Source organism: Tarenaya hassleriana, unplaced genomic scaffold (genome assembly GCF_000463585.1).
Source record: "Tarenaya hassleriana unplaced genomic scaffold, ASM46358v1 Cleome18, whole genome shotgun sequence".
Classification (NCBI taxonomy): Eukaryota; Viridiplantae; Streptophyta; class Magnoliopsida; order Brassicales; family Cleomaceae; genus Tarenaya; species Tarenaya hassleriana.
The window spans coordinates 2,597,314-2,622,555 of record NW_010965216.1 but is presented as its reverse complement, the minus strand read 5'-3'; the positions used below and the strand labels follow the sequence as shown (position 1 = coordinate 2,622,555).

Genomic DNA, 25,242 nt, shown 5'->3' with positions numbered 1-25,242 from the left:
GAACGAACGTGAAAAAGGTAAAAGTGTATAAAAGGAAAGGAATTTAACCGCAAACAGAAATGAATACGAAGGATAAATCTAAGAGAAGTACTCGGAAATAGTGATATCGAAATAACGGATAAATAGTTATGATGATGCATATGATTGAATGATTAATGGATCCTGTACTTAGTACCGATTGACGGCGTGAGTCAGTACTAGTATGGGGACGTGTGGATATGGAACCAGTGCCGGTTGACGACCTCGGAGTCAGCACTGGTGTGGGGGTGGTTTCGGTAGTAGTACCGGTTGACGAATTTGGAGTCAGTACTATTACCGAAATGTAACACTAGTACCGGTTGACGATGTGGAGTCAGTACTGGTGTCGTTGTGTGGACGTTTCCATAACGGTGCCGGTCGACGAAGAGGAGTCAGTACTGTCATGGAAATGTGTAGTGAAGCTAGTATCGGTTGACGACGTGGAGTCAGTACTGGTGAATCTGTGTGGTCGTCTCTGTAATAGTACCGGTTGACGACGTGGAGTCCGTATTATTACAGAGAAGCAGGGTGGAATCTAGTACCGGTAGACGAATTGAGTCAGTACTAGATGAGACCGAAAGGAAATGGTATCTAATGGTGCCGGTTGACGATTTGAGTCAGTACTGTCAGGTATCAGAAATGCATGGAATAATGATAATGAATTAAAAATGATTATTGAGAAAATATTAAATGGATAAAATAAGGAAATTCTTGTATTGATAGATTAGTGGGCACCGTTCTCCATGAGAATGGGCTCTCCGGGCTCAATCCGAGCCATTCACTAAGCATTATGCTTAGCCCTCTGTTGTTGAATTTTTCAGATCCCGAGGAGGACGGGTAGCGCACTTGCGACGGCGACGACTTGGGGGAAAGTGACATCATGTACGAATGTTTTATGTTTCTTTCGTGTGTTTTGGACTATGGAACAAGGTTCCATGTGAAGACGGTTGTGTTTAATTACGTTTTGGACATGTGTTTTCAAGAGACGTGTGATGTGTTTATTCCGCTGCGTATTGTTATGTATAAGTGATTTTAAATTTCCCGTACTTTCGGTTTTATTATGTTTTATTGGTTTTGTCCATGTGGCATATCATGTTCACGGGATACGGGATTCGGGTGTCACACGGGTATCCTGTGTCAAGACCCACATTAATCCCGAAGGTAAGAGTTAATTGGGTGATTTGGAATATATGTTCTTGAAGTTCGAATTCGAAATGGAACATAAGCTTTACGTCCCATTTCACCAGTTGAAATTGTTGAACCAAATGCTAACAACGGGTCAAGTTTGGAGTGTGAAGAGTCGACACGTATGGTGACATTCGCACACGAATCTGATTATGGACTGATTGATGAGTGGCATAGTCCATGGAGTGATTTAGGCATCAATATCAACTCATGAATCTGCAATATTCCTCATCATCACAAGAGATATTAGTCTTTCCTTTTCTATCTTTAAATAGCTTTATATTTTCCTGTAATGTTGTTTTAATTTCCTTTTTGAATGATCACGTATCTGGTTAAAAGGTTTGTAATACCTTTGTCAGAAAGTTGAAAGTTAATGAGACATGGAGAATTCTCTTCTAGTATTTTCTTTGAAATCTTGAGCATCTCTTCTTCAAATTTGTTTTTTTGAAGTTATACTCTTAAATTCTTTCAGAAATACCCAAATTTAGATAAAAATATACACAATTGGGATCAATGATACATTCAAATTTATTTTATAACTAGAGATTTACCGACTCAATTACATTTTTTAGATGTGAAATCAATATTTAGATTCCATCCTTCCTCCATCGGACAAGAACACTCCAACCCTTGTCAAATCGATTACAATAATTCGATCACCGGGTCAAATTATATGATAAATAAAGGCAAAGTATTCATTCTTTGTACACCCACCACAACCGAAGGACATAGTTTTGTCTTTCCGTAATCTAACAACAACTTCATGTACAAAACATAGTGTTTGGCCTTTCATATACATTGCTTCTTTGGAAACAATCATGTCGGAAAACGAAAAACATCGCACTTTCATATTTGATGAGGACATAGAAACGCAAAGAAAGCATCCACGGATGAAGTTATGTCCCAGTGATCGACGAAATCGAAAACTAAGAAGTTGCGGCTTTCACATCACCTCGCCCCCGGAGCGAATTCCGACATGGAAGCGGCAGTGAGTTCGAGAGAATCCCTCGAATACATCTCTTGGCTGCCTTGCATCCTCGACGTCTCGAAGGCCAAACACTCGTTCAGTTCCATTACCACGTGCGGCATGGTCGGTCTTCTGCTTGATGAAGGGTTCACGCACGACAACGCGAGCTCCACGGCCTTCCACACGCTGTTCGTGTCGTAGTTCCCGTTTAGTTTCGGATCCACGATATTTCTGATGTCCCCTTTCACAAGCATGAATCCAACCCACTCCGGGATGTGAGGCTTTTCCCTGTTTTTGTCTATCACTGGCTGGTTCGTGATTATCTCTAACAACGCAACTCCAAAGCTGTAAACGTCGCTCTTCTCGGTTAACCAGTTCGTTCGGTAATACCTGCAAGAGAATGGGGAATATAGAGATAACCACGACGTGAAATGACGAGTTTTATTTCGAAAAATCGGTTTTTTTACTCACTCGGGGTCAAGGTAACCGGGTGTCCCGGCAACAACTGTAGAGATATGTGATTCGCCCTCGACGGGATACGATCTCGAGAGCCCAAAATCCGCCAGTTTCGCTTGGAATTGCTCGCTCAGTAAAATGTTTGTCGTTTTCACGTCTCTGTGCACCATTGGAGGCTTACATCCATTATGCAGATACTCCAATCCTATATAACATTAGCTTCATCAAACTCCCTTTCCAGGTTGTAGTGAACCATACGACGAAAGAAACGTAAAGATTTTCACCTTGTGCCGCTTCTACTGCTATCCGCATTCTTGTCGCCCAAGTGAGAGCGTCGCTTCTGCGTTTCCCTGTATAATTTCCACCAAGAATTTACGAAACCGAAACCGAAATGCTGTCTTTTCGTTCATGATCGAACAACATGTCTATTAGATTGTTACCGGATAGATGTTCTTTGAGATCTCCATTTGCCATATATTCATAGATCAGAGCCAAGTTATCGCCGTCATCACAGTAACCCACAAGGCTCACTAAGTTCCTGTGGTGAACTCTTAAAAGAAGTTCAACCTGAGGAGAAGATAAAACATCGAAAGATTAACGAGCAATTAGTCTAAGATTAACGAGCAAATCGGGTAGTGTTAGCTTATTGTGTTTACCTCTGCCTTGAACTGCTTGTACCCTTGAGCCGAGGAATGAGACAGCATTTTCACAGCCACTTGACTATCGTCTAAGTGCCCGTGATACACCGTTCCAAAGCCTCCTTTCCCGAGAACCCTCTCGAAGTTATTCGTCATTTTCAGCACCTCGGAGTAGGTGAATTTCCGTTCCTTTGTTATGATCATTGCATCCGATGTCCTTTTCGTTCCAGTATCCGATTCAGTTGCGAATGATGAGGGCTGGGGAGCTGTGTACAAAACATATACAACAATTGAATTCGTGAAAAGGATACTCAAGGGCTGATTTCATATCAATTGAATTCAAGACCATACTGCCTGCACTTTTTCGTTTTTTCCTTCTCATGACGAGGAAGACGGCCATGATGACCATAAGAACCGCAGCCCCAGCTACCGGTGCTGCTATAGCAACGGCGGGCACGCTGTTATTGTTTTTGCTACTCTTTCTATCCGGAGATCCATCTAAACTGTAATTAACAGAAGTGGCCATGAAAAACAAGAAAAATATTGGATATTCGACTTCGTAAAGGAAACAAAACAACGTTCTGTACGCCTTGTTAGTATGAACACGACATCGAATTCATGATGGAAATTAAAAAAATTGGGAGAGGATTCGGAGAAGATTGATAATCTTACAGCAAGGTTAAAGAATCACTCTTCTGGCGAAGAGAATCCGGAATCGATTGATTCAGCTTCCGGTTTCCACGCAAGTTTCTGCAGCGTAAAACGTAACGTTTCACACCAACAACAAAAGGAGAAGAAGAACGGGAACGAGAGAGAAGACGTAACAATAAAAATATAGCAGAATCTAAATCTTGTGCAGAAGCTTACATGAGTTTTAACGACTTCATATCACCGAGAAACGCTGGAATGACTCCTGTTAAATCGTTGTTCGATAGATCTCTGCCCATTAAAGAATAAGCAAAGTTATGTTTCAAGAGCATCAAAGAATCAAACTTTAGTTCCGGTTGCGAGTTTAGGTTCTTACAGCTCTGTCAGTAGCGTAAGCTCGGATATGTCAGGCGTTATGACACCGGTTAACCCACTTGCAGACAGGTTCCTAATGTTGTGGTAAACAAATGAAAAACAATCAGAACTTCATTCTGAAGTTGCAGAAGAACAAAGAAACAAGATTCTTGAGATGAAATCAAAAAACATACAGAGATGTAACTCTTGGTGCATCGGAGTTCGGATAGCTGCAATTCAAACCTTCCCACCGATAATCTTGAGGAGAACACGGATCTCCTTGCCAGCTAAGTTTAGAGCTCAATCCATATGTGGCCTTGATCTTCATCATAGCATCAACTGCCGGAAAAAAAACAGTTTAATTATGTCAGAAATCAGATAAGTTAAAGACGAAACAGTAAAGTCTCAAGGAACACATACCTTCATCCTGGTCTGTCTCGTATAGCGGGAAGTCTACGACTGTGTAAACCTCGAGGGCATTGATAAGTGGAGGAAGAGTGGAGTTATCGGTCATAACGAACGAAAAGTTGAATTTCCCGTCGGGAGAACTCACAGCTGCAGGATTGTATATCGTGGTTACTTGTAAATTCTCAGGACTGAATCTCGTGAACCAAGTCCTGCCATTGTTGTAAGTAATGTTGAACACTCTCGTATCATTCGTCGTCAGGTTCTGGATCTCGGAAAAGTGCATGTATATATACGACTGTGCAGATATATCGTCAAGATTCCACACTATGTTCAGCGGAACACTTGCATTTGCAGGCACTGCGGCAGTTCTCATGGCAAGCTCGGGAGGCTCGTAGAAGTTACCATTCTTAACAACCTGATTTGTGCTTAGCTGTGACCAGTCCGTTTGGAAGTACGGAATCCAAGAACGGTCATGGATATCTTCTTCAAACCTGCATAGATCCTTCTGTTGATTACAAATCGAAAAGAAAATACAAAATTTAATGTATAGATGCAACTAAAAGGGAATGCTTTTTTGTTTATGGATGTGCCTGTTAGGAGAGACATAACCATTGGAAAAGTTATGTCCTTTTCAAACACCCATTTGGTTTCTATGGATAGGAGAAGCATCAATGGGGTTTGTGTACAGAAAATTTACAGAAATGATACTATCAGATTCTTGAAAATAACATTTGGATTGTGGAGAAGTGTCTGATTCTTGTGATCGCATTACTGATCGTCGAAGAAAAAATTCGAAGAAAATGTGATTCGAACCCAGTTCTTTCGATCAAACGGGTAGGATTTGGATTGTAAGTTTCTTAAAATCACAAAGACGGATGCTTCTCTCTTACCTGATGAACCTTGTAGTGTTGGCAAAGTAGACCCTGAATTCCCTCATCAAAGATCCACTCTGAGTGACATAACTGTCGTTTCTCAAAGGTCGAAGCTCGAGAGACGAGATAAACGGTGTTGTTTTTCCTGTCTTGACAAGGCAAACTTGGAGACGGTCCGCTGTAAGGACATGAATAAGCTCAACCATTGAAGTATTAGATACCCCTTTTATGTCAATGGTTGTCCATTTGTTAGGACCAATGTAGAGATCGAATTCCGGGAACTCGTTTCTACCGTCATAATTCCCATACAAGAACATAGCTCTTATCAGATATTTTCGGTTCCTCGTAAGGTTGAAACCGTAACAATTTCTCTGCCCGTCCGGGAAGTATCTTAGGGACCAAGTCTGCTGCTGAAACTGTGTCTGATCAATTTTGATCTTGTTGGTTTCTCCACTGTCAATGTATTTTGCATCTGACTCGTACGTTATATTGATCGTTCTCTCTGTGTACGTTGTACTTTTCTCCAACCCGCAATCCAAACTGATGAATCCTGTTCATTACAAGATCGGACATCAAGAAAACAGAACAGAAGATTGAAAATGTTGTTTCAGAAACTAAGAAGACATGCAAGAACCTGTTTGATCTTGGGCTTGAACCGAACGGAAAACGGCAAAAGCTCCGATCAAGAAGAAGAAGAAGAAAAACCCATGAAAACCCATTGTTCTGAGATGGGTTTCCTGATTCAGAGGAGATGAAGGCGAAAACAAGAGCTAAAAGCTGCGGAATTGATCGAATGTGCTCCGATGGCTTCAATATAAGTCGTCTTCGACATTGAAAAATCAACTCTTTTGTAACAGTGACATTAGCTGCATACGACATTCTCACATTCTTGAACGAAGAAACGTTCAAATCATTGTTCTTGTAAGAATATATTTATGGGGGAAGACAATGGAGATGAAGTAGAAGCGTGTTTCTTGTGGAGTCTAGGTCTTGTCCGACGTGTACGCCGTTCAAGATCCGTCAGAATAATATCAACAAATCAGAATTTTGAACACATTCTATTTGAAAATAGATTTAATTAGGATTTGGTTTTAAATAAAAAAAAATATTTATTTTTTAATTAAATTTTTATTTTCATTTGTTTCCCGTCGTTAATTGCATTTTTGAATCGGATTTGTTGAATATTTCCACTATTTATTGAAATTATTTTATTTACTTTTTATTGACGTTTAATGTACTCAACAAGGATGTGACTTACATAGTTTTGATATTCATTAGGGGTAGGCATAATATCCGAAAAAACCGAACCGATCCGTTATTCGATTCGTATCCGAACAAAAAATTCGGATATCCGAAGTTTACGGATCGGATACGGATATTGATTTTAAACTATTTGTCGCATACGGATCAGATACGGATATCAAAATTGAATTATCCGATTTATCCGATCCGATCCATATTTTTTAGTAATATTATAAAATATAGGATAATTTGGTAAATAATTTATATTTATGGGGTTTTAAAAAGAAAAAAACTATACTAGGGTTTTTTCTCTCATTTTTTTTGTCAACAACTCTAATATCTCCGCCTCCTCACTTCCTCTCTCATTCGTTGTCATTCCTCATCATGTTTTTTCACTGTTTTTCGTCTTGCTTTTGGGAGAGTCTCTTTCCTATTTTATTTTGATTCTCTGATGAGTCGATTTTGTATTAGGATTAGAGATTATTTGTGTTGTGGTCTTCTTTGGCACATATTATCTTCCATAGAGATTTTTCTGGTTTTGCTCTAGTTCATATACATATCTATCTCTATGTAGGGGATCTCTAAATGTCGTCTCTCTTGATTCGTCCATAGAAAAATCATATCTATGCGATTGCTTCTTTTATTTCAATGATCCAAAATTTTCTTGGTCTAGTTCCATGGTTACTACTGTGTATTCTTTGGTCTTGCTCTTTGAGTTGTGACAATTTATTTGTTGAAGTATTGAAGATTAACATAAATGAAAAGTAAGACACAATGTATGGTAAATCTGATTACCAATACAATATGACTACATATATATATATAAAGAGGTTTTACGAAATATATGCAATACGTAATCTATTTTATTTGCATTTGAATTGATTAATTATGTTTTATTATGAGTTTTAATTTTTGAATTTTGTTTGTATTTGATGTGTTATATATTTTATTCGTATTTGAGTTATTTTATTTTATTTTTTATTTTTATTATATTTTAAATCGGATACGGATATCCGCAAATATCCGTGATTTTTACGGATATCCGAAATTACGAATATCCGAAATATACGGATCGGATACGAATAATAGAATTGAATATTTGTACGGATCGGATACGGATACGGATATCCAAAAAATACCGGATATCCGATCCGGTATATGATAAGTGAAAAATTAAAAAGTCTGATTTTTCATGTAATAGACACTAATCTGTTCCAAAAAAAGTCTGATCCGGTATATGATAATTGAACATTTTTACATGTTCCAAAAAAATAATTAGTAAAGTCATTGATTCATTTATGACCACCACCAATCTTTGAAATGGTCTTTTATAGTATATGATTGCAAGTGCCCCACTTGTTTATGCATCAATTATCTATTTGATCTTTGTTGTGGCTGCAGTTTTTCTTCCGAAAAAAAAACAAAAAGAAAAAAGAAAAGAAAAGACAGCGCAAAAATGTTCATAAATTAAAATTTTTGAAGAATGTAAAGAATCGAAAAGTGAAAGAAATAGAATTTTCAATGTATGAATATTAGGGGTGGGCACGGATCGGATATCCGGTATTTTTTGGATATCCGTATCCGTATCCGATCCGTACAAATATTCAATTCTATTATTTCTTTCACTGAAAATTCTATTTCTTTCACTTTCCGATTCTTTACATTCTTCAAAAATTTTAATTTATGAACATTTTTGCGCTGTCTTTTCTTTTCTTTTTTCTTTTTGTTTTTTTTTTTGGAAGAAAAACTGCAGCCACAACAAAGATCAAATAGATAATTGATGCATAAACAAGTGGGGCACTTGCAATCATATACTATAAAAGACCATTTCAAAGATTGGTGGTGGTCATAAATGAATCAATGACTTTACTAATTATTTTTTTGGAACATGTAATTGGTGCTGCTTATAATAAGTCTATGATGGTGTTTAATCGCCTCTAACATTTCTAAATAATTATTTCGTGGAATAGTGGAAATATATTATTCTAAAAGCAATGCAGATTAGTGTCTATTACATGAAAAATCAGACTTTTTAATTTTTCTTTTTTCTAAAACATTTTTGAACCCATATGTAAACAAATTATTAGCTACATAGATTAAATTGGGATAAAGAAAAATTCATAAAAATGTGCATTAAAATTATTCACAAAGAATGAAATTTGTTGACGAATTGAAATTACTCAATTCTCATCATTTAGATACTCTCCCCAATAAATAAATAAAAAAACATTTTAAATGTAACTTTTATTTGTGTTCATCTTTTCAATTATTTTTAGCTTCATTTCCAATTCAATTCATCTAACTCTAAAAATAATATTCAGCCTATTTTTTAAAATAAAATTCATTTTAGATATGTTGGATATTTTATATTCAATTTTATCTATTCGATAATTTTATTGAATTTGATTGATTTTTTCTTTTGTAGGAGTTATTAATGTAATTCAATGAGACATCCATTCCTTTCACATTCGGATCCTTTTGCCCTTCAAAAACTTCAATTTGTCAATACCTTTGCATAAATCTGTATTTGTCTTTTCTAATTTTTTTTTTTGGAAGAACCAAAAACAGCCAATCAAATAAAATATATAATTAATGTATAAACAAGTGGGATACTTGTAATCATGTATAAAAGACCTTTACAAAGTTTTTGTGAGCTCAACAATGATAATTATTATATGAAACATGAAACTTGGGCTGCTTCTACTAAGTCTATGATGATGTTTTATCACCTCTCACGTTTTAAAATAATTATTTTGTGGATAGTGGAAATATTTATTTGATAAAATAAAAATTCAATATTTTTTTTTTGTCAATATTTGTAAGTTGATTTTTTTTTTCTCTAAAGTTATGGAACTAATTATTGGATATTTATATTCCATAGGTATAATAGTACGTTCACAAAAATATGCATAAATATTATCGACAAAGATAGAATATAGATGACAGGTTGAAATCATTCAACTTTATATCATTTAAATAATATTGCGAAAAAAATAATATGACATTTTTCCCAAAACAATTGTTTTTCATCATCTGTATAATAAATTTTCAAATGAAAAATATATATAGATTTATATTTTTCTACACGTACTTATCTATTTTTATTGATGTCAAACAAAAGAAATATGAATGGCTACGAAAGTTCCAGAGATTAAAATCTTGAAATCAATAGATTTATTGTTTTCTTTTTCTAAACAAATTTAGAACTTTTAAAATTTCTCATCAAAGTATTTTCTTCTCATCCAAAACCCATACATTAATTTTAAAAAATGCGGAATTAAAAACTAATCTTTAAAATCCGAAAATCATTAGCAGTTTCAAGAGAAAAAATAAAAATAAAATATTAGAATTTTGGAGAGCATGACAGAACTGGTTATCGCAATCAACGATCATGACAGCATCTAAACCGGACATTTTATAAACCATTGACTCGCCGCCATTGACGGTGACCACCATGAACCAGTCGTCCTCTATTGCCTAGTAATATCCTTACACATTAAAAATTATTTTTATTCCTTAAAAAATGTTCCAAGTAGTTTCATGTTGATTTTCAGTTTATTTTTTGTTTTTGTTTTATTTACGGGCAAGGTCAATAACATTTGAAGGATTCAACATTTGAACCCTGAATTATTATTATTATTTTTTTGTTAAAGGGTGTTGTTATATACTTTATTCCGAAAAGATTACATATAAACAAAAGTAAGACGACATTTAACCACGATCCAATAACAACTAAGTATAGTAGGGATTATAATGTCTAGAAAACCATAACCATAGAGAAGTTGAGGCGAGTGTCGGATCCTTTGCTCGTAGTGCCGTCATCTTAGTTCTGAATCCCTTATCAATTTCCTTAGTATGGTTATATGTTTTTTTTTTTGTTAACCGTAAATATATTAAATTAACCTCGTTTACATACAAGAAGCCTTGGCATACCAGGCAGAAAAAGCAGTTACAGAAACTCAGGCAGAAGACAAACATGGAAGTTACAGTCATTCAAAATAACGAAACCAAATGGTAAGTATCGAGTCACAAGTGGGCTTCACCGAAGGTCTTTGGTGATGCTGGAAAGTCTACGTCGTGTCGAGCTTAGGATCTCTTTCGCAAGGAGCCCCACCGGCCGCGATTCATCATTGTGCAGACGGGAGTTTCTTTCCCTCCAAATGAAATAGATTGCAGCTTGTAGGAGTAGATGCACCATTAGCTTGAGGCAGACGTTGATGCAGCAAGAACTAACCCAACCCAGATTGTCATGAAGGGAGTATAGTGTCGGACATCGTAGAGTCGAGGATCGCAACAACCCACGCCATATGTCATTGCTGTAATCACAAGTGAAAAAGAGATGGTCTATGGTTTCCGAATCCGCGTCGCACAACAGACAAGCCGTCATGCGATCCCTTGTCGGTAGCCTATTTCTTGCTGCAAGCCAAGAAATAAAAGAGTGTTTGGGGACATTTATATGTATTTTTTAATATCGTTTCTTTGATGCTTTTATTTGGTTAAGATATAATGGCAAAATTTTACTTTAAGTAATCCATCCTCAATTTACAAATGCCTAAATCAACGTTGTCTAAAAAAGTTGGAAATACTATATTGCTCTTTTTGTTTTCTTTTTTTTTACCCTACTACTTATCAAGACATCTGATTTTTTTCTCTTAGATTGGAATCTAGGTCAAGAATGAATTTTACCCTAAACCATTATCAGTTGGAATGGATCAGAGTCTTAATATTCAAAAATTTTAAAAATACTCGAATTCTATATAGGAAAATCCGACATTGTATATATAGATTTTATATATACAAAAAGTTTTAGATATAAGCAACATTTTTTTTTCGCATTCCTTTCTTCATTATTTATAGATGATGTTCGACCTGACCCAATCTAATAATTATAATTAATGGATAAGTTTGTTATGTTATTTTTATTAAAATGGTTACATCGGTTGTAAGTGTAACCTATCACAATTATTGATTTAGTCAACCAACTTATTTCTCATTAAACCTATTATACGTTTTTACAATAAGATATTGTTATAAACATATATATATCCACATATTATATATATATATATATATATAGATTAATTGGATTTTGAATAGGTTTAATGGGTTGATCCAAATTAATTATTATTGGGTGGAATCAACCCAATGGGCTAGTTCATACAATCTAAATGACTTGGGTTTCAATGAACCAAATTGACATGAGGTTAGATATTTTGCTCGGTACTCGATTCAAATTTGCTGAAAAAAAGTTGAAGATAATTTCCTAATTCTTAACAAATATTATGGGTATTATTAATTTCATTGTTTTTTTAGACATCTAAAAGCTAATTTAAAATTTTTAATGAAGATTGAGATAATATTTTGCAATTTTATCGTGTACATTGACTTTTGAAATAAAAAATTTGAATTCATACCCAAACTATCGGTAATGGAAGGAGATCCTACTGATATCTTCTTGTTGCTATTTTTAGTATTATTCTCCCGATTCTTAGCTATTTAGTTGCTATAAGTTGCTGTCATATATTTGTATATATACAATGTATACTTAATGATAATATACAAGGAAAACCATTTCCCTATCTCTGTCGTATATGGTATCAGGAGCCCCTGGTTCCGTAGACATTTTTTTTATTCCCAGCCTACAATGGCCACCGCCGGCGCCACATCCACCAACTCTCCAACCGTAAATGACACGGTTCATCCCTACAACCCTGATGATTCTTCGGCTCCGCTGATCAACATCAACGTGACTAACGTCACCAAATTGTCTGCCATAAACTACCTAACGTGGAGCCTCCAGCAACGCTCCCTCCTCCAAGGCTATAATCTAGCCGATTTTCTGGATGTCGACAAAGCTGTCTCGGTCTCACCGACAATGGCACTACCAAAGACAATCCCGCGATTGCTGCTTGGTTTCGTCAGGATAGGCTCATCTTCTCAGCCATCCTCGGATCCATCACCACCTCCTGTCAAGCCCTTATGCAATTTGCAAACATGAGAAGGACGATCTTGGTCGATAAAGCCCGGAGGTTGAACCATGTACACATCATCGTGAAGTCGGCCTTGTAGGAACGCATTATTTACGTCGAGCTGCCGTAATGACCATCCCCGAGTAGTGGTGAGACTTAGAACAAGGCGTATTGTTGCCGGTTTGATGACGGGACTAAATGTATCGTGATAGTCTATTTCGGGCCGTTGGTGAAATCCTTTGGAAACGAGTCTAGCCTTGCAACTGTCAAAAGAACCATCCGCATGACGTTTAGTTCGAAATACCCATTTACATCCGACTAGATTGTGTGAAACATCGGGAGGTACTAATTCCCATGTTCCATTTTTTACAAGAGCGTCAAATTCCTCCGTCATTGCTTGTCTCCAAGACGGTGATTTGAGAGCTTGAGAGACGGTGGTCGGTTCGAGGTCGGCAGGTGGTGGTTTGGTGACTAGGTTGGCATATTTGTTGTTGGATTTGATGATGTTGCTTTTCAAGCGTGTTTTCATCGGGTGGTTGTTTCTTGGGGCACAAGGTATTTCTGTAGGTTGAATTGGTGAGTCAATGACAGGTGATTCTGTCTCGGTATTAGGAGGGGTAGGATCAGTGTTGGCCGAGCGAGGGTTAGGCAGGTCTGTGGTGGAGTGTTGTAGAGGCAAAGAGGTTGGCTGGGCCTGAAGCGACGGTGGTGCAAGATCTAACGAATGATCAGCGCTTGGGGCGATAACGGTGGAGACAACGGCATGTATGAGCAGCCTGGAACAAGAGAATGAAATGGTGAATAAGAGAGGTTAGACTTGTCTGTGTCGGGCATGTGTGGTTCAGAACAGAGAGAATGATAAGGGAAGGACGACTCATAGAATGTCACATGACGAGATGCATACACTCTAGACGACGAAGGATTGAGGCAGAGAAAAGCGCTTTGAGTCGGTGAGTAACCAACAAAGACGCATGGTGAGGAACGAGGGTCGAGTTTATTGGGAGCGTATGGTCGTAGCCAAGGAAAGCATAAACAACCAAACGTTCGGAGCTTTGAATAGCTCGGTGTGGAACCGAATAGCCATTCAAATGGGGAGTCACCTTATCTCATGGTCATCAAAGAAGCAAAGGATTGCAGCTCGGTCTTCGACCGAATCTGAATATCGGTCTGTCGCCACCACTGCCTCGGAGGTCCGATGGTTGTCCTCTCTCCTCTCTGAGCTTGGATATGCTGCCTCAGTTCCACCGGTGATTTACTGCGATAACGCGGCGCAACGTATCTTTGTTCGAACCCGGTTTTTCATTCCCGAATGAAATACGTTGCAATTGATTACCACTTCATTCATGGTCTGGTTCGTGATGGACATCTCCGAGTTACACACGTCAACTCGCAAGATCAGTTAGCTGATGCTTTAACCAAGCCCTTACCCCGCGCTCGGTTCGATCTATTACGTGTCAAGATTGGTCTCGCATCCGAGCCTCATCTTGCGGAGGTATAATGGAAGGAGATCCTACTGATATCTTCTTGTTGCTATCTTTAGTATTATTCTCCCGATTCTTAGCTATTTAGTTGCTATAAGTTGTTGTCATATATTTGTATATATACGCTGTATACTTAATGATAATATACAAGGAAAACCATTTCCCTATCTCTGTCGTATAATCGGTTCATGTGGTTCAGATATTTTGTTTTCGTAAATTTTTAGATCGGTCGGACCACATATGCGGGTTGGATAATTGGGCCCACTTCTAGTGCAGTTAAATGAAATCAACCATTAATATATTCATAAATACAAAATATCATCGATTTTACATTTGATCATCGTTCTTAAAGTTACTTTTTCACATTAGAATATACGTTTATTTTGATATTCCGGAAATTCATGAAACCTAACTATATATATCAAAAGATCGGAAAAGTTTAGGTGAATATCCTTCCCCAAACGTCTAAACTGAGTTGGTGAAGAGTTTTACCAAATCTCTTACCAGTTAATCCACCCAATCTTGGGTTAGAATATACGTTAAATTTTCGATAGGAATTGCTCGTCCTACGAATATTCATCATTTCAGAAATAGAAAACATGTTCCATGTTGAGATGAGCTTCAAGTGTTTGCTCCTTAAAACAGTTATGAATCTGATTACTTGCTCTTACAGATCCGTAGTGAAGGTCAAAAGTCAACTAATTCACGCAAAGTCATCTCTTTGTTATGTCTTTATAGATATTTCAAGATATGCTTACATAGTTCGTTTGAATATGAATAAATTAAAATAGAAAAAAAAAGAATCTTGTAAGAATGATCAATCAAGTAGTTTATCTTATTGAATGTCATCTTGACAAATCTGTTTCATATAAAACATTATCAATTTCCTCATCCACAGCAAAGAAAAGCTGCAATGGCAAGCAACTCGCCAAGATCTGCAATCATCTTATCCGTTCTCGTACTTGTTTTGATCTCGTCTCCGACCTTTTTCTGCCATGCGGCTCGATTACATCTTGAAGGTAAACAACTAATCATTGGATTCGTATGATATATCTAAGACCGAACTCATGTCGTGTTCTATGCCGAAATAAGCATTTTTTTTCCTGTGATATAGTTGCGGAGCGAATATTGAGAGAACCGCCTATGTGTCCACAGTGCGCGTGTTGTGGGCGTACCCCACCGGGCAGATGTTGCCCCTGCGGCTGCAGCAACCCTTGAAAACATCGGTGCTTCGGTCAACTCGGTTATGATGTCGTCTAGACGATGTGAACTTTGATTTTCTACTCTTTAAGGTTTCTATTGTGTAAGAACAAGCAAACAAGAACGTCTCTTATGCAAATCAATAAAGAGTGAAGTAAACTCTCTCACAAAACGAAACTCTAAATTTTACAAACAAACTCACACATATACACATAAAATTCTGCTATCAAAACAGAACCCAACACACTGCAGATTTATCTACGGTCTCCAAATTGATGCAATGAATGTTGCACGGAACAATACAATTTCCAATTCAAACATTCATTCATACAGAACTCAAACGTAAATTTTACATATATATAGAAAAAAACAAACTGCAACTAGGAAGTTATAAAGCACTAACACACTACATAAACAACTGCAAATACATAAACTGTAAAATATTAACTACTCCACAAACGTATCTCTTTTGCAGGCTTTGAACCACATAATTGCTAACAAACTCCTTCTTGGTTCAATGCCTCTTAAACATTTCAATCAGATGTCAAGTCATCGTTTTCCATATTTGTTTCCAAACATGAAACCACAAATAGGTGTTCCTCTTCTGCAATTTCCGCAATTTCTGCAGTATTGCTCGATCACTTCTACAATAACGCTCAATATGTCCGATCTTGTGGCACTTCCTACGCTCCATTTTCTTCCAACATCTCCAATAAGGATGTCTTTCCTTGTTACAATGCTTACAAGGCTCTGCAACATTTGAGTTTATACCAGAATCAAATAAAGTTCCAGATTTGTTACCCTGATCAATTTTTAGCTTCTGATCTCCTTCTTTTCAAAATTGTTCCACTTCGCCTTAGCCTTAGCCTTCATAGCACCTTCTGTTGACTCCTCCTTTCTCAAAGCACGCCTCTGTTCTTGGGCTTGCAAAGCACTGACAACTTCTGCAAGTTTCAGTTCAGAGAGCTTTTTTGTGTTTTCAAGAGAAGCAATAGTTGCTTCAAATCTTTCTGGGAAAGAAACAAGAAGTTTCTGAACCACTTTCTCATCTTCCATATCAGTACCAAGGATTCTTATGTTGTTAACAATAGATGTTAACCTTGACACATAATCATTGATCGATTCAGAACCTTTCATTTGTTGCCTTTCAAACTCTCTCAAGAAATTCAATACTTTCATTCCTTTAATCTTCTCATCTCCTTCAAACTCCTTCTTTAGAAACTCCCACATATCCTTTGCAGAAGTATAACCAATGAGACGAGAAAAGATCGCAGGAGAAACACAAGAGAAAATATAATTTTTTCCTTAGCCTTTCTTGTCATTTTCTCTTTGTGTGCTCGAATCTGATTAAGAGTGGGATTCGCATTCAGAAGAGGAACTTCATAATCCTCTTCTACCGCTTCCTACAGATCTGCTCCTTCCAAGTACGTCTTCATTCTCACAGCCCACAAATGATAGTTTTCACCATCAAAAACGGGCACCACAGCGATTAGGAGAGATGAGGAACCACCAGCTTCAACTTGATCCATTTTCTGTCAGATTTCTTTCGGAAAAAAACTCCACAGGCTCTCAACAAGATCAAACGAACGCTCTGATACCACTGTAAACTCTCTCACAAAACGAAAATCTAAATTTCACAAACAAACTCACACATATACATATAAAATTCTGGTATCAAAACAGAACCCAACACACTGCAGATTTATCTACAGTCTCCAAATTGATGTAATGAATGTTGCACGGAACAATACAATTTCCAATTCAAACATTCATTCATACAGAACTCAAACGTAAATTTTACATATATATAGAAAAAACAAACTGCAACTAGGAAGTTATAAAGCACTAACACACTACGTAAACAACTGCAAATACATAAACTGTAAAATATTAACTGCTCTACAAACGTATCTCTTTTGCAGGCTTTGAACCACATAATTGCTAACAAGTGACTTCTTTCTCACTTTGTTTGTAAACTTTAAGCTTTCCCCGGCTCGATGAATCACTAAACACGGCAATAAAAGTTTAACATGGAAGAGAGACTTTGAACGCACGGTCCGAGTTTCGTATATATCTTCATTGATTATGTGTCTTGAAAAAGCACTCTCACACGATATTGCAAATCAAAAATTTCCAAACTGATTCTATTTCGTTAATATGTGTCAAATACACTTCAATCCTTTCCAAGTAGCACTCAACCCACCCAGTTTCACTCCCTTTGAGTAAAAACCCCAGTATCACAAGAAATTCTATCAGCCACAAACACTTTATGTGCAGCGTACACCACGTGTTACCCTAGACCTCGTCTAGGCCAGTGAGCGGTTCGCCTGTTACTTAAGGCTCCCCTTCAGATCTATCTCACGTTCTCTCAGATATCTCTCACCAGTGTTTTCCGTACATGTGACTCTCACCAAGGTCACAGACTCTGCTTCTCAATAGCAATAATCTCGACATCCCTTCTGTAATGGGGTCTTCAGTATATATAGTCCTCTCCAAGTGATTCTCTCAATATCCTTCGAATATATGCTTTGCCTTTTCTTGATTGATGTGAATGTCTTCTTTCCTTTTATCACTTCTTTCCTTGTGTGCTGTCCAGATTTGACTCCATTCTTTCATTTATCAATTTGAACCTTCTAGATGCTGAATATGCTATTTCCTTGCTTTAACATTCTCCCCCTTTTTGACTTTCTGCTTAAACACACTCAAACTCACAGAACACGTAATCGCAATTCATAACAACCAAGATATGTCTACACATTTGGTTCAACATGACACACATAACCAAGGTCATATCACTAGACAAATTCAGACAGCAAACACACGTAGCATCCAGAACACAGAATTAAGTGAAATCTACTTTAGTAATTTTGAACTACTGTTCACACTCAGTTTACTCTTCCTGATCAGATCATGTATTATCAGACTTAGTCGCAGCGGAATGTTGATCTTAGCATCTGAAACTGATCGAACCTTAATTTCCATTTTCTCCCCCTGTGTGTTTAAGCAGAAGCTCAAAAAACATTTAAGCTCAATATCCAGACAAGTTTGAAAACCATTCATTTAAACGGAAAATTTCAAGTTTTTCGAAAACACTAGTGATTTTTTAGTTCCCGCCTCGGTACAATTTAGCATGTTCATATTACTAAAGCGTCTAAATAATCACAGGTCATTTTTTTTAAAAAAATCACACATCAACAAAAGAGAATCAAACGATTAAGTTAGAGATACCTGTCATCAAGATAATCGAGTCTCTGAAATGATCCTCTCGGTCAGTTGCACTTCACACATTCTCAGGCACTTCTCAAACCATACACAGTGTTGAACAATTTTTCATACTCTTTAGTATTCAGGTTCTGAACTTCTAGGACGTTGTATCAACAAGGACTTCCCTTCATTTAGATCCAGACTATCTCGTTTAGAGATATACTCTTATATATGCAATTTTTCTGTCATCTACAGCGGAGTATTCAGAACTTTTTTTTTTTTGTTCTTCAGCCCTTAGACCATCCTATAGAATCTCGTCTCACAACTTAGACCCGAGCAGCTCATTTGTTTACTCATGTCATGAACTTTGTATAGATATCCCTTTCTGTTCTTTTATTTTTCATTTCTTTCCCCTTTTTTTTTCATGACAGCGGAGTACCAGAACCTGTATTGAATCTACTATATCAGTGAGATATACCTGAGAAATAGTGAAGCCCTTCTGATCTTCATTTTCATCTCATTGACTTTCACATCTCCTGACCTGTACTCTTTTCTGCACATTTTTCTTCTAAGATGTTGAGAAAATAAAATTAGAGCTCCCCCACACTAAGGGATTTTTGTAAATCAAAAAACCTGTTCATATTTAGAGATTTAGTGAATATGTCAACTAATTGTTTCTCAGTAGGAACATACTCAATCATCATGGTTTTCTTCTCAACTTGTTCCCGTAGCAAATGATGTTGCATAAAATTCTTTGAGATATTAATGTCACTCGTATCATCACAACGTGCAGTAAAAGAGGGTAAGTTGATATCGTAATCGAATAGCATCTGGCGCATCCACAGAAGTTGAGTGCAACAGCTTCCCAAGACAATGTATTCTGCTTCAGCAGAAGTACTTCGTCGATCGTCAACATGATCTCCCCAGTCTGCATCACAGAATCCCAACAACTCGCAGCTAGAGACCTTTGTGTAGTGCAATCCAAACTCCAGAGTTCCCTTCACATATTTAATGATCCGCTTGACCGCCATCCCTCTGTAGAGTTTTGTGTCTACATCTTCTCCATCCTCATCTTTCTTTGCCAGAAAACTCAAATGTTGCGTAGATTCTCTCTTTGAGTTGATCCAAGTGTAGCAGTTATTGGAATTCCTCTTCCCTGTTAGGACACACTTGTTTTCCACATCAGACACGAAGCAGGCATTCTTCGTAAATTTCACTCTCATCCCATTGTCACATAGCTGACTAATACTGATGAGGTTGGCTTTCAGTCCTTGAACTACCTTGACATCAGTCAGCTTGGGTAGCCCAGCATGATCCAGTGTTCCTTTACCCAGAATCTTTCCTTGTTTCCCATCACCAAATGTAACACTCCCTCCACTTGGTGTTTCAATGAACCCTTTCAACAGTGCTTGATTACCAGTCATATGCCTGGAACATCCACTGTCAAAGTACCAGATTCCAGTATCGTTGTTCTGCTCAGTAGTGTATGCCACATTGCACGCTAAATCTGATTTACGATCCCACCTGAGATTCCAAGGATGATAATCATAGGATGGTGGTGGATACCTGGAAATTCCTCTGTTTCTCCTTAAATAGAAACAGTTACGTCTGAGATGTCCTTCTTTGCCACAGTGATAACAACTCCTATTTTCTCGATCTCTCCAATTAGTCTTTCTCACAAACTGTCGTGGGTGAGTACTACTTCGTTTGGTTGCAGATGGTTCTTGACTCAAATTTCCCCCAGACACAAATTTTAGATCAGAATGTGATTTACCTTGATATCCAAGGCCAGAGTGATCTCCAGAGTTTCGACCTAATCCCAGTAAATGATCCAGCTGTTGGGTTATCTACGGGTTCCTAGCATGCGATCATATCGATCTAGGGTTTGGTTTACTAGGTTTCATGCAGCGGAAGAAAGATCTAAACCTAGTCAAACGTCACACGCAACCAAACTCGCAAAAAAAACCTGAAAGATCGTGTATATCACCGAGGGAATCGTTACTTACCTCGTTCTCGATGAGACTTGAAGTTTATTTCGATCCGGGGCCTGTTCTAAATCACCAAGAGCTGAAAGTACAACTCCTCTACACGTATCCACACCGACGGGAAGGATTCCAAACGATTTGGAACGAATCTGCTAGGATTAGTGAAGAAAAGGGTAACTCAAGAGACGAGATCCAATCCCGGGACAATATAAATCGAACAGAACAGGTTCTCTAGGGTTCTAGGATGTTTCTCTGAGTTTTAGGTCGGCTCTCTTTTTAGTTTGGACGAAAATCCCAAAACTAAATAAGATTAGAAAACCCTAAAACGAATTTTTGGAAATATTCCGGATCCCGGTCCGTCGGACCAAGAGCTTGGTCCGGCGGACCAAGCTTAGTCCGAGGCCCACGGACCGGCTGACCTGAAGGCTTGGTCCGGCGGACCACGTGTGGTCAGCTCCGGACCAAGACCCTTCTTGGTCAGTTCGGTCCGACGGGGTGACCAACTCTTGGTCAGCCGGACCAGGCCTTGACAGATGACCGCGGACCGAGCTTCCGGACCTCTCGGACTGACCAAACTTGGTCCGGGGCTGACCAAAATTGGTCAGTTCCGGACCAACGCACTGAAAACTCCTTTTCATGCTCGTTTCGGTCAAATCTCGTTTCCATTCTTCGTATTCTTCACGTATAAGTCCATCCCTATTGGTGTGTGACCCTGTAGGCCCATTCTAAGTGGTAGTGACTTTAGGAACCTTTCCCGAACCACAAGTCATGGTTGACCTCTACCAAGACGCCATGACCACCCATTTAGAATTGAGTTAGAGGTGATCTAACCAAGGCATTAACAGCTCGAATTCTGATCCTTTGTCTCACAATATCATAAGTTGAACAAGGGCATGATTTGAGCCACCCTTCAAGTTCAACTGCTTTCTCGTCTTGGCAAATCGACTAATAAAATAGATGCAACTTCATCTATAGCGTGGCCACGCGTTTTCATAGTCCGACTTCCACGAGAGGGCCCAGCGATATCTCTCCCGTTAAGGAGGTGACAAATCCCATATTGCATGTCTACTATCTCCATATGATTCGTGAACGTATCTGATCAACGCCGTTATAATCATCCGGTTAAAGACGACGTTTGACGCAGTCAAGACACGTCACTCCTCATATCAGATACTCTAGACATCTCAGGTATGAGGATCCATAAACGAACCGCTGTATGAGATTCAAGTCATGACTCTGTCCATGTGACAATCTCATGCGGGTCATCCAGTCACTCGTTCACAACGAGTACCCATGATTGTGATCTACATCCAACGCGTTGATCACACCTCATGCTAGTCTTCATTCAACATTGTTCCCACAATGATGACTGACTAGGGAGTTTAGAATCATTCTCTAATGATCCAAGGATGCCGAAATACAACAAACATGCTAATCGTATACCGGATAAATAATGCATTCATAAATCAATGAATCAATACAAAGTAAAATGTCATATCATGGATCATCCTAGAGCATTACAACCAACACCAGCTTTCCAGTTCCATTTCCGAGAAGGTGCAGATTCTTCTTAGTGCCTTCCAACTGACATTTCATAAGTGAAGCTTCTTCTTCTTTTTGAGCTAGCTTATGTTGAGTGTCTGTCAGTCGCATCTGAACTCGACTGAGATCCTTCTCCAACTATTGTTTTTCACTGATCAGCTGCTTATTCATTTTCACCAGTTTGTTCATCTCTTCGAACAATTCCTCCTCAGTGACTTCTTCATCATCACTATTTATCACTTCATCATTTTCTTCTTCGATAACCCCGAGGAATGCCACAAAGTTAGATGTTGAGTGTCTGTCAGTCGCATCTGAACTCGACTGAGATCCTTCTCCAACTATTGTTTTTCACTGATCAGCTGCTTATTCATTTTCACCAGTTTGTTCATCTCTTCGAACAATTCCTCCTCAGTGACTTCTTCATCATCACTATTTATCACTTCATCATTTTCTTCTTCGATAACCCCGAGGAATGCCACAAAGTTAGATAGATTATCCTCATCACCCTCACTTTCTTCATCTGAAGAGTCATCTTCATGAGTAATCAAGGATTTTCCTTTCTGTTTTATGCATTCCCTCTTTGTGTGACCAAAACCCTTGCATTCAAAGCATTGAGTTTCCTTGAGATTTTTCAGCACGCTTTTCATCCTTGCAATGCTCGGACATTCAGCCTTCTAGTGTCCTGCACCCTTACACTCCAAGCATTTTCCTGAATCTCTGTCACTTTGCTGTCCAAATTTATTCTTTCCCTTGAAGAACTTGTTGAACTTCCTAATGACAGAAGCCATCTCATCATGCAACTCTTCTTCAGACTGTTTCTTGTTCTTCACCGGTTTTCTACTCTCTAACTCGGTCTCTCTTGTTACAGGAACATGAAGAGCGATCCCTTGTCCTTTTTTCTGTTGGACAGATGACCCTCCATTCATCAATTGTAGCCTCAATTCATGGGCAGCGAAAGTACCTACAGCTTCCTTGAATGTGACGGTCTCTAGATTGTTTACTCCTTCAAACACCAAGATCTGAGAATGATATTTTGCTGGTAGACTGTTCAAGAGCTTCTTCACAAGTTTGTCATTGCTCTGGTACACTGTTCAAGAGCTTCTTCACAAGTTTGTCATTGCTGATTCTCCTTCCAAGTACACTCGCCTCATTCGACAAAGCACTCAACTTCCCACAGAACTCTTTAACACTCTCATCATCTCCCATTCTTAGGCGCTCAAATTGGAGATCTATCATATCCAATCTGTTTCTTTTCACTTTGGATGTTCCTTCATGTATAAGCTCCAAAGTATCCCATGCATCCTTGAAAGTTTCACATCCTTGAATTTGTTCAAACTCTTCATGACAAACACTGTTGAAAATGATAGATAGCGCTTTCTGGTTCAAGGCAGAGTCCCGCTTTTCTTGATCTGTCCATTGGCTCTTTGGTTTCACTTTGGCAATTCCATCGATAATATCAGTCGGTCGAGTCCATCCGTCTGTAACTGCACTCCAAGTATCTTCATCAAGCCCACGAATATAAGAACTGATCTTGACTTTCCAATGCCCATAGTTGGTTGAGTCGAGCATAGTAGTGTTCCCGAGCGATTGAAACTTCTTGAAACCTTCCATCGTGTGAATCTGAATCTTACACCGATATGAGAGGAAATATTCCTACGATCAGTGACCTGCTCTGATACCAATTAAAAAAGCACTCTCACACGATATTGCAAATCAAAAATTTCCAAACCGATTCTATTTCGTTGATATGTGTCAAGTACACTTCAATCCTTTCCAAGTAGCACTTAACCCACCCAGTTTCACTCCCTCTGAGTAAAAACCCCAGTATCACAAGAAATTCTATCAGCCACAAACACTTTGTGTGCAGCGCACACCACGTGTTACCCTAGACCTCGTCTAGGCCAGTGAGCGGTTCGCCTGTTACTTAAAGCTCCCCCTCAGATCTATCTCACGTTCTCTCAGATATCTCTCACCAGTGTTTCCCGTACATGTGACTCTCACCAAGGTCACAGACTCTGCTTCTCAATAGCAATAATCTCGACATTCCTTCTGTAATGGGGTCTTCAGTATATATAGACCTCTCCAAGTGATTCTCTCAATATCCTTCGAATATATGCCTTGCCTTTTCTTGATTGATGTGAATGTCTTCTTTCCTTTTATCACTTCTTTCCTTGTGTGCTGTCCAGATTTGACTGCATTCTTCCATTTATCAATTTGAACCTTCTAGATGCTGAATATGCTATTTTATTGCTTTAACATGTCTGAATTTTGAGATTTGGATACAAAGTCTAATAAGAGGAACTCAAGATTATGAGAGGACACAGAGTTTGAACAGACATATGATAAAAGTCTTTGCCACTTGCAGATTCAATAATACCCACAGACAAATTCATTAAATGCCTTACAAAAAAAATACCCACCTATAATATACAATATATATATATATATATGTCCTCTCATAATACATGCCACATCAATCAAAACACAAGGAAACTTTGTTTTTCTCCCTACTTCTGCTATTGTGAGAGACGGGCAAGCATCAATGGCGCCTGTTCTCAATGGCAAATCCATCTTCCTGGCCATTTTCATCTTCTCTCTTCTATTTCTTCCGTTATCACCTAGCGACGCTGCTCGCACGCCTCGGATCCCGACAGGTATACGCACAAACAAAAGAACATGAATCTGTCTGTATCGAGAGATAATTGGATAATTATGTGAGTCTATTAGCAGTATAATTTCCGATTAGATAACTTGAAAAACAATCCGTTCTGTCAGATTAACTACGCCAAAGGGTTCTTGTTTATTTGATTCATTCATATGTCTCATCGATTTCGTTACAAAATGCTGCAAAGGTTCTATAAGTACGAAACGCCCGATATGCCCAGCTTGCGTGTGTTGCGAGCCGCCGCCGCTAGGATCATGCTGCAGATGTTGTCCATCGCCCATTCAAACTCAATCTCATCACTCTCAGTCTCCATAACACAGAGAGAAGAATTCGGAATTATGCTTTTTGTCGTTCTGTTTAGCGTCTCGTAATCTCTTTCGTCTTTAGCAATAAATCTGAATTCTGACA

The 25,242-nt window shown here is 38.2% G+C and overlaps 2 protein-coding genes across 2 annotated transcripts; one reads left to right on the top strand and one right to left on the bottom strand.

The window, feature by feature from the left end:
* Positions 1-1,859: 1,859 nt before the first annotated feature.
* LOC104810548 (probable LRR receptor-like protein kinase At1g51890) lies at positions 1,860-6,432 on the bottom strand. The gene is made up of 13 exons (XM_010536891.1): positions 6,181-6,432; positions 5,565-6,096; positions 4,687-5,165; positions 4,461-4,605; positions 4,289-4,360; positions 4,132-4,203; positions 3,937-4,014; positions 3,616-3,767; positions 3,283-3,530; positions 3,067-3,193; positions 2,911-2,976; positions 2,642-2,831; positions 1,860-2,560 (listed from the first exon to the last, which is right to left on the bottom strand). Exons 1-13 carry the CDS (start codon positions 6,263-6,265, stop codon positions 2,152-2,154), a joined length of 2,655 nt encoding a protein of 884 aa, XP_010535193.1. The 5' UTR covers positions 6,266-6,432; the 3' UTR covers positions 1,860-2,151.
* An 18,152-nt stretch (positions 6,433-24,584) lies between these two features.
* On the top strand, positions 24,585-25,242 carry LOC104810546. The gene is made up of 2 exons (XM_019202230.1): positions 24,585-24,823; positions 25,022-25,242. Exons 1-2 carry the CDS (start codon positions 24,712-24,714, stop codon positions 25,147-25,149), a joined length of 240 nt encoding a protein of 79 aa, XP_019057775.1. The 5' UTR covers positions 24,585-24,711; the 3' UTR covers positions 25,150-25,242.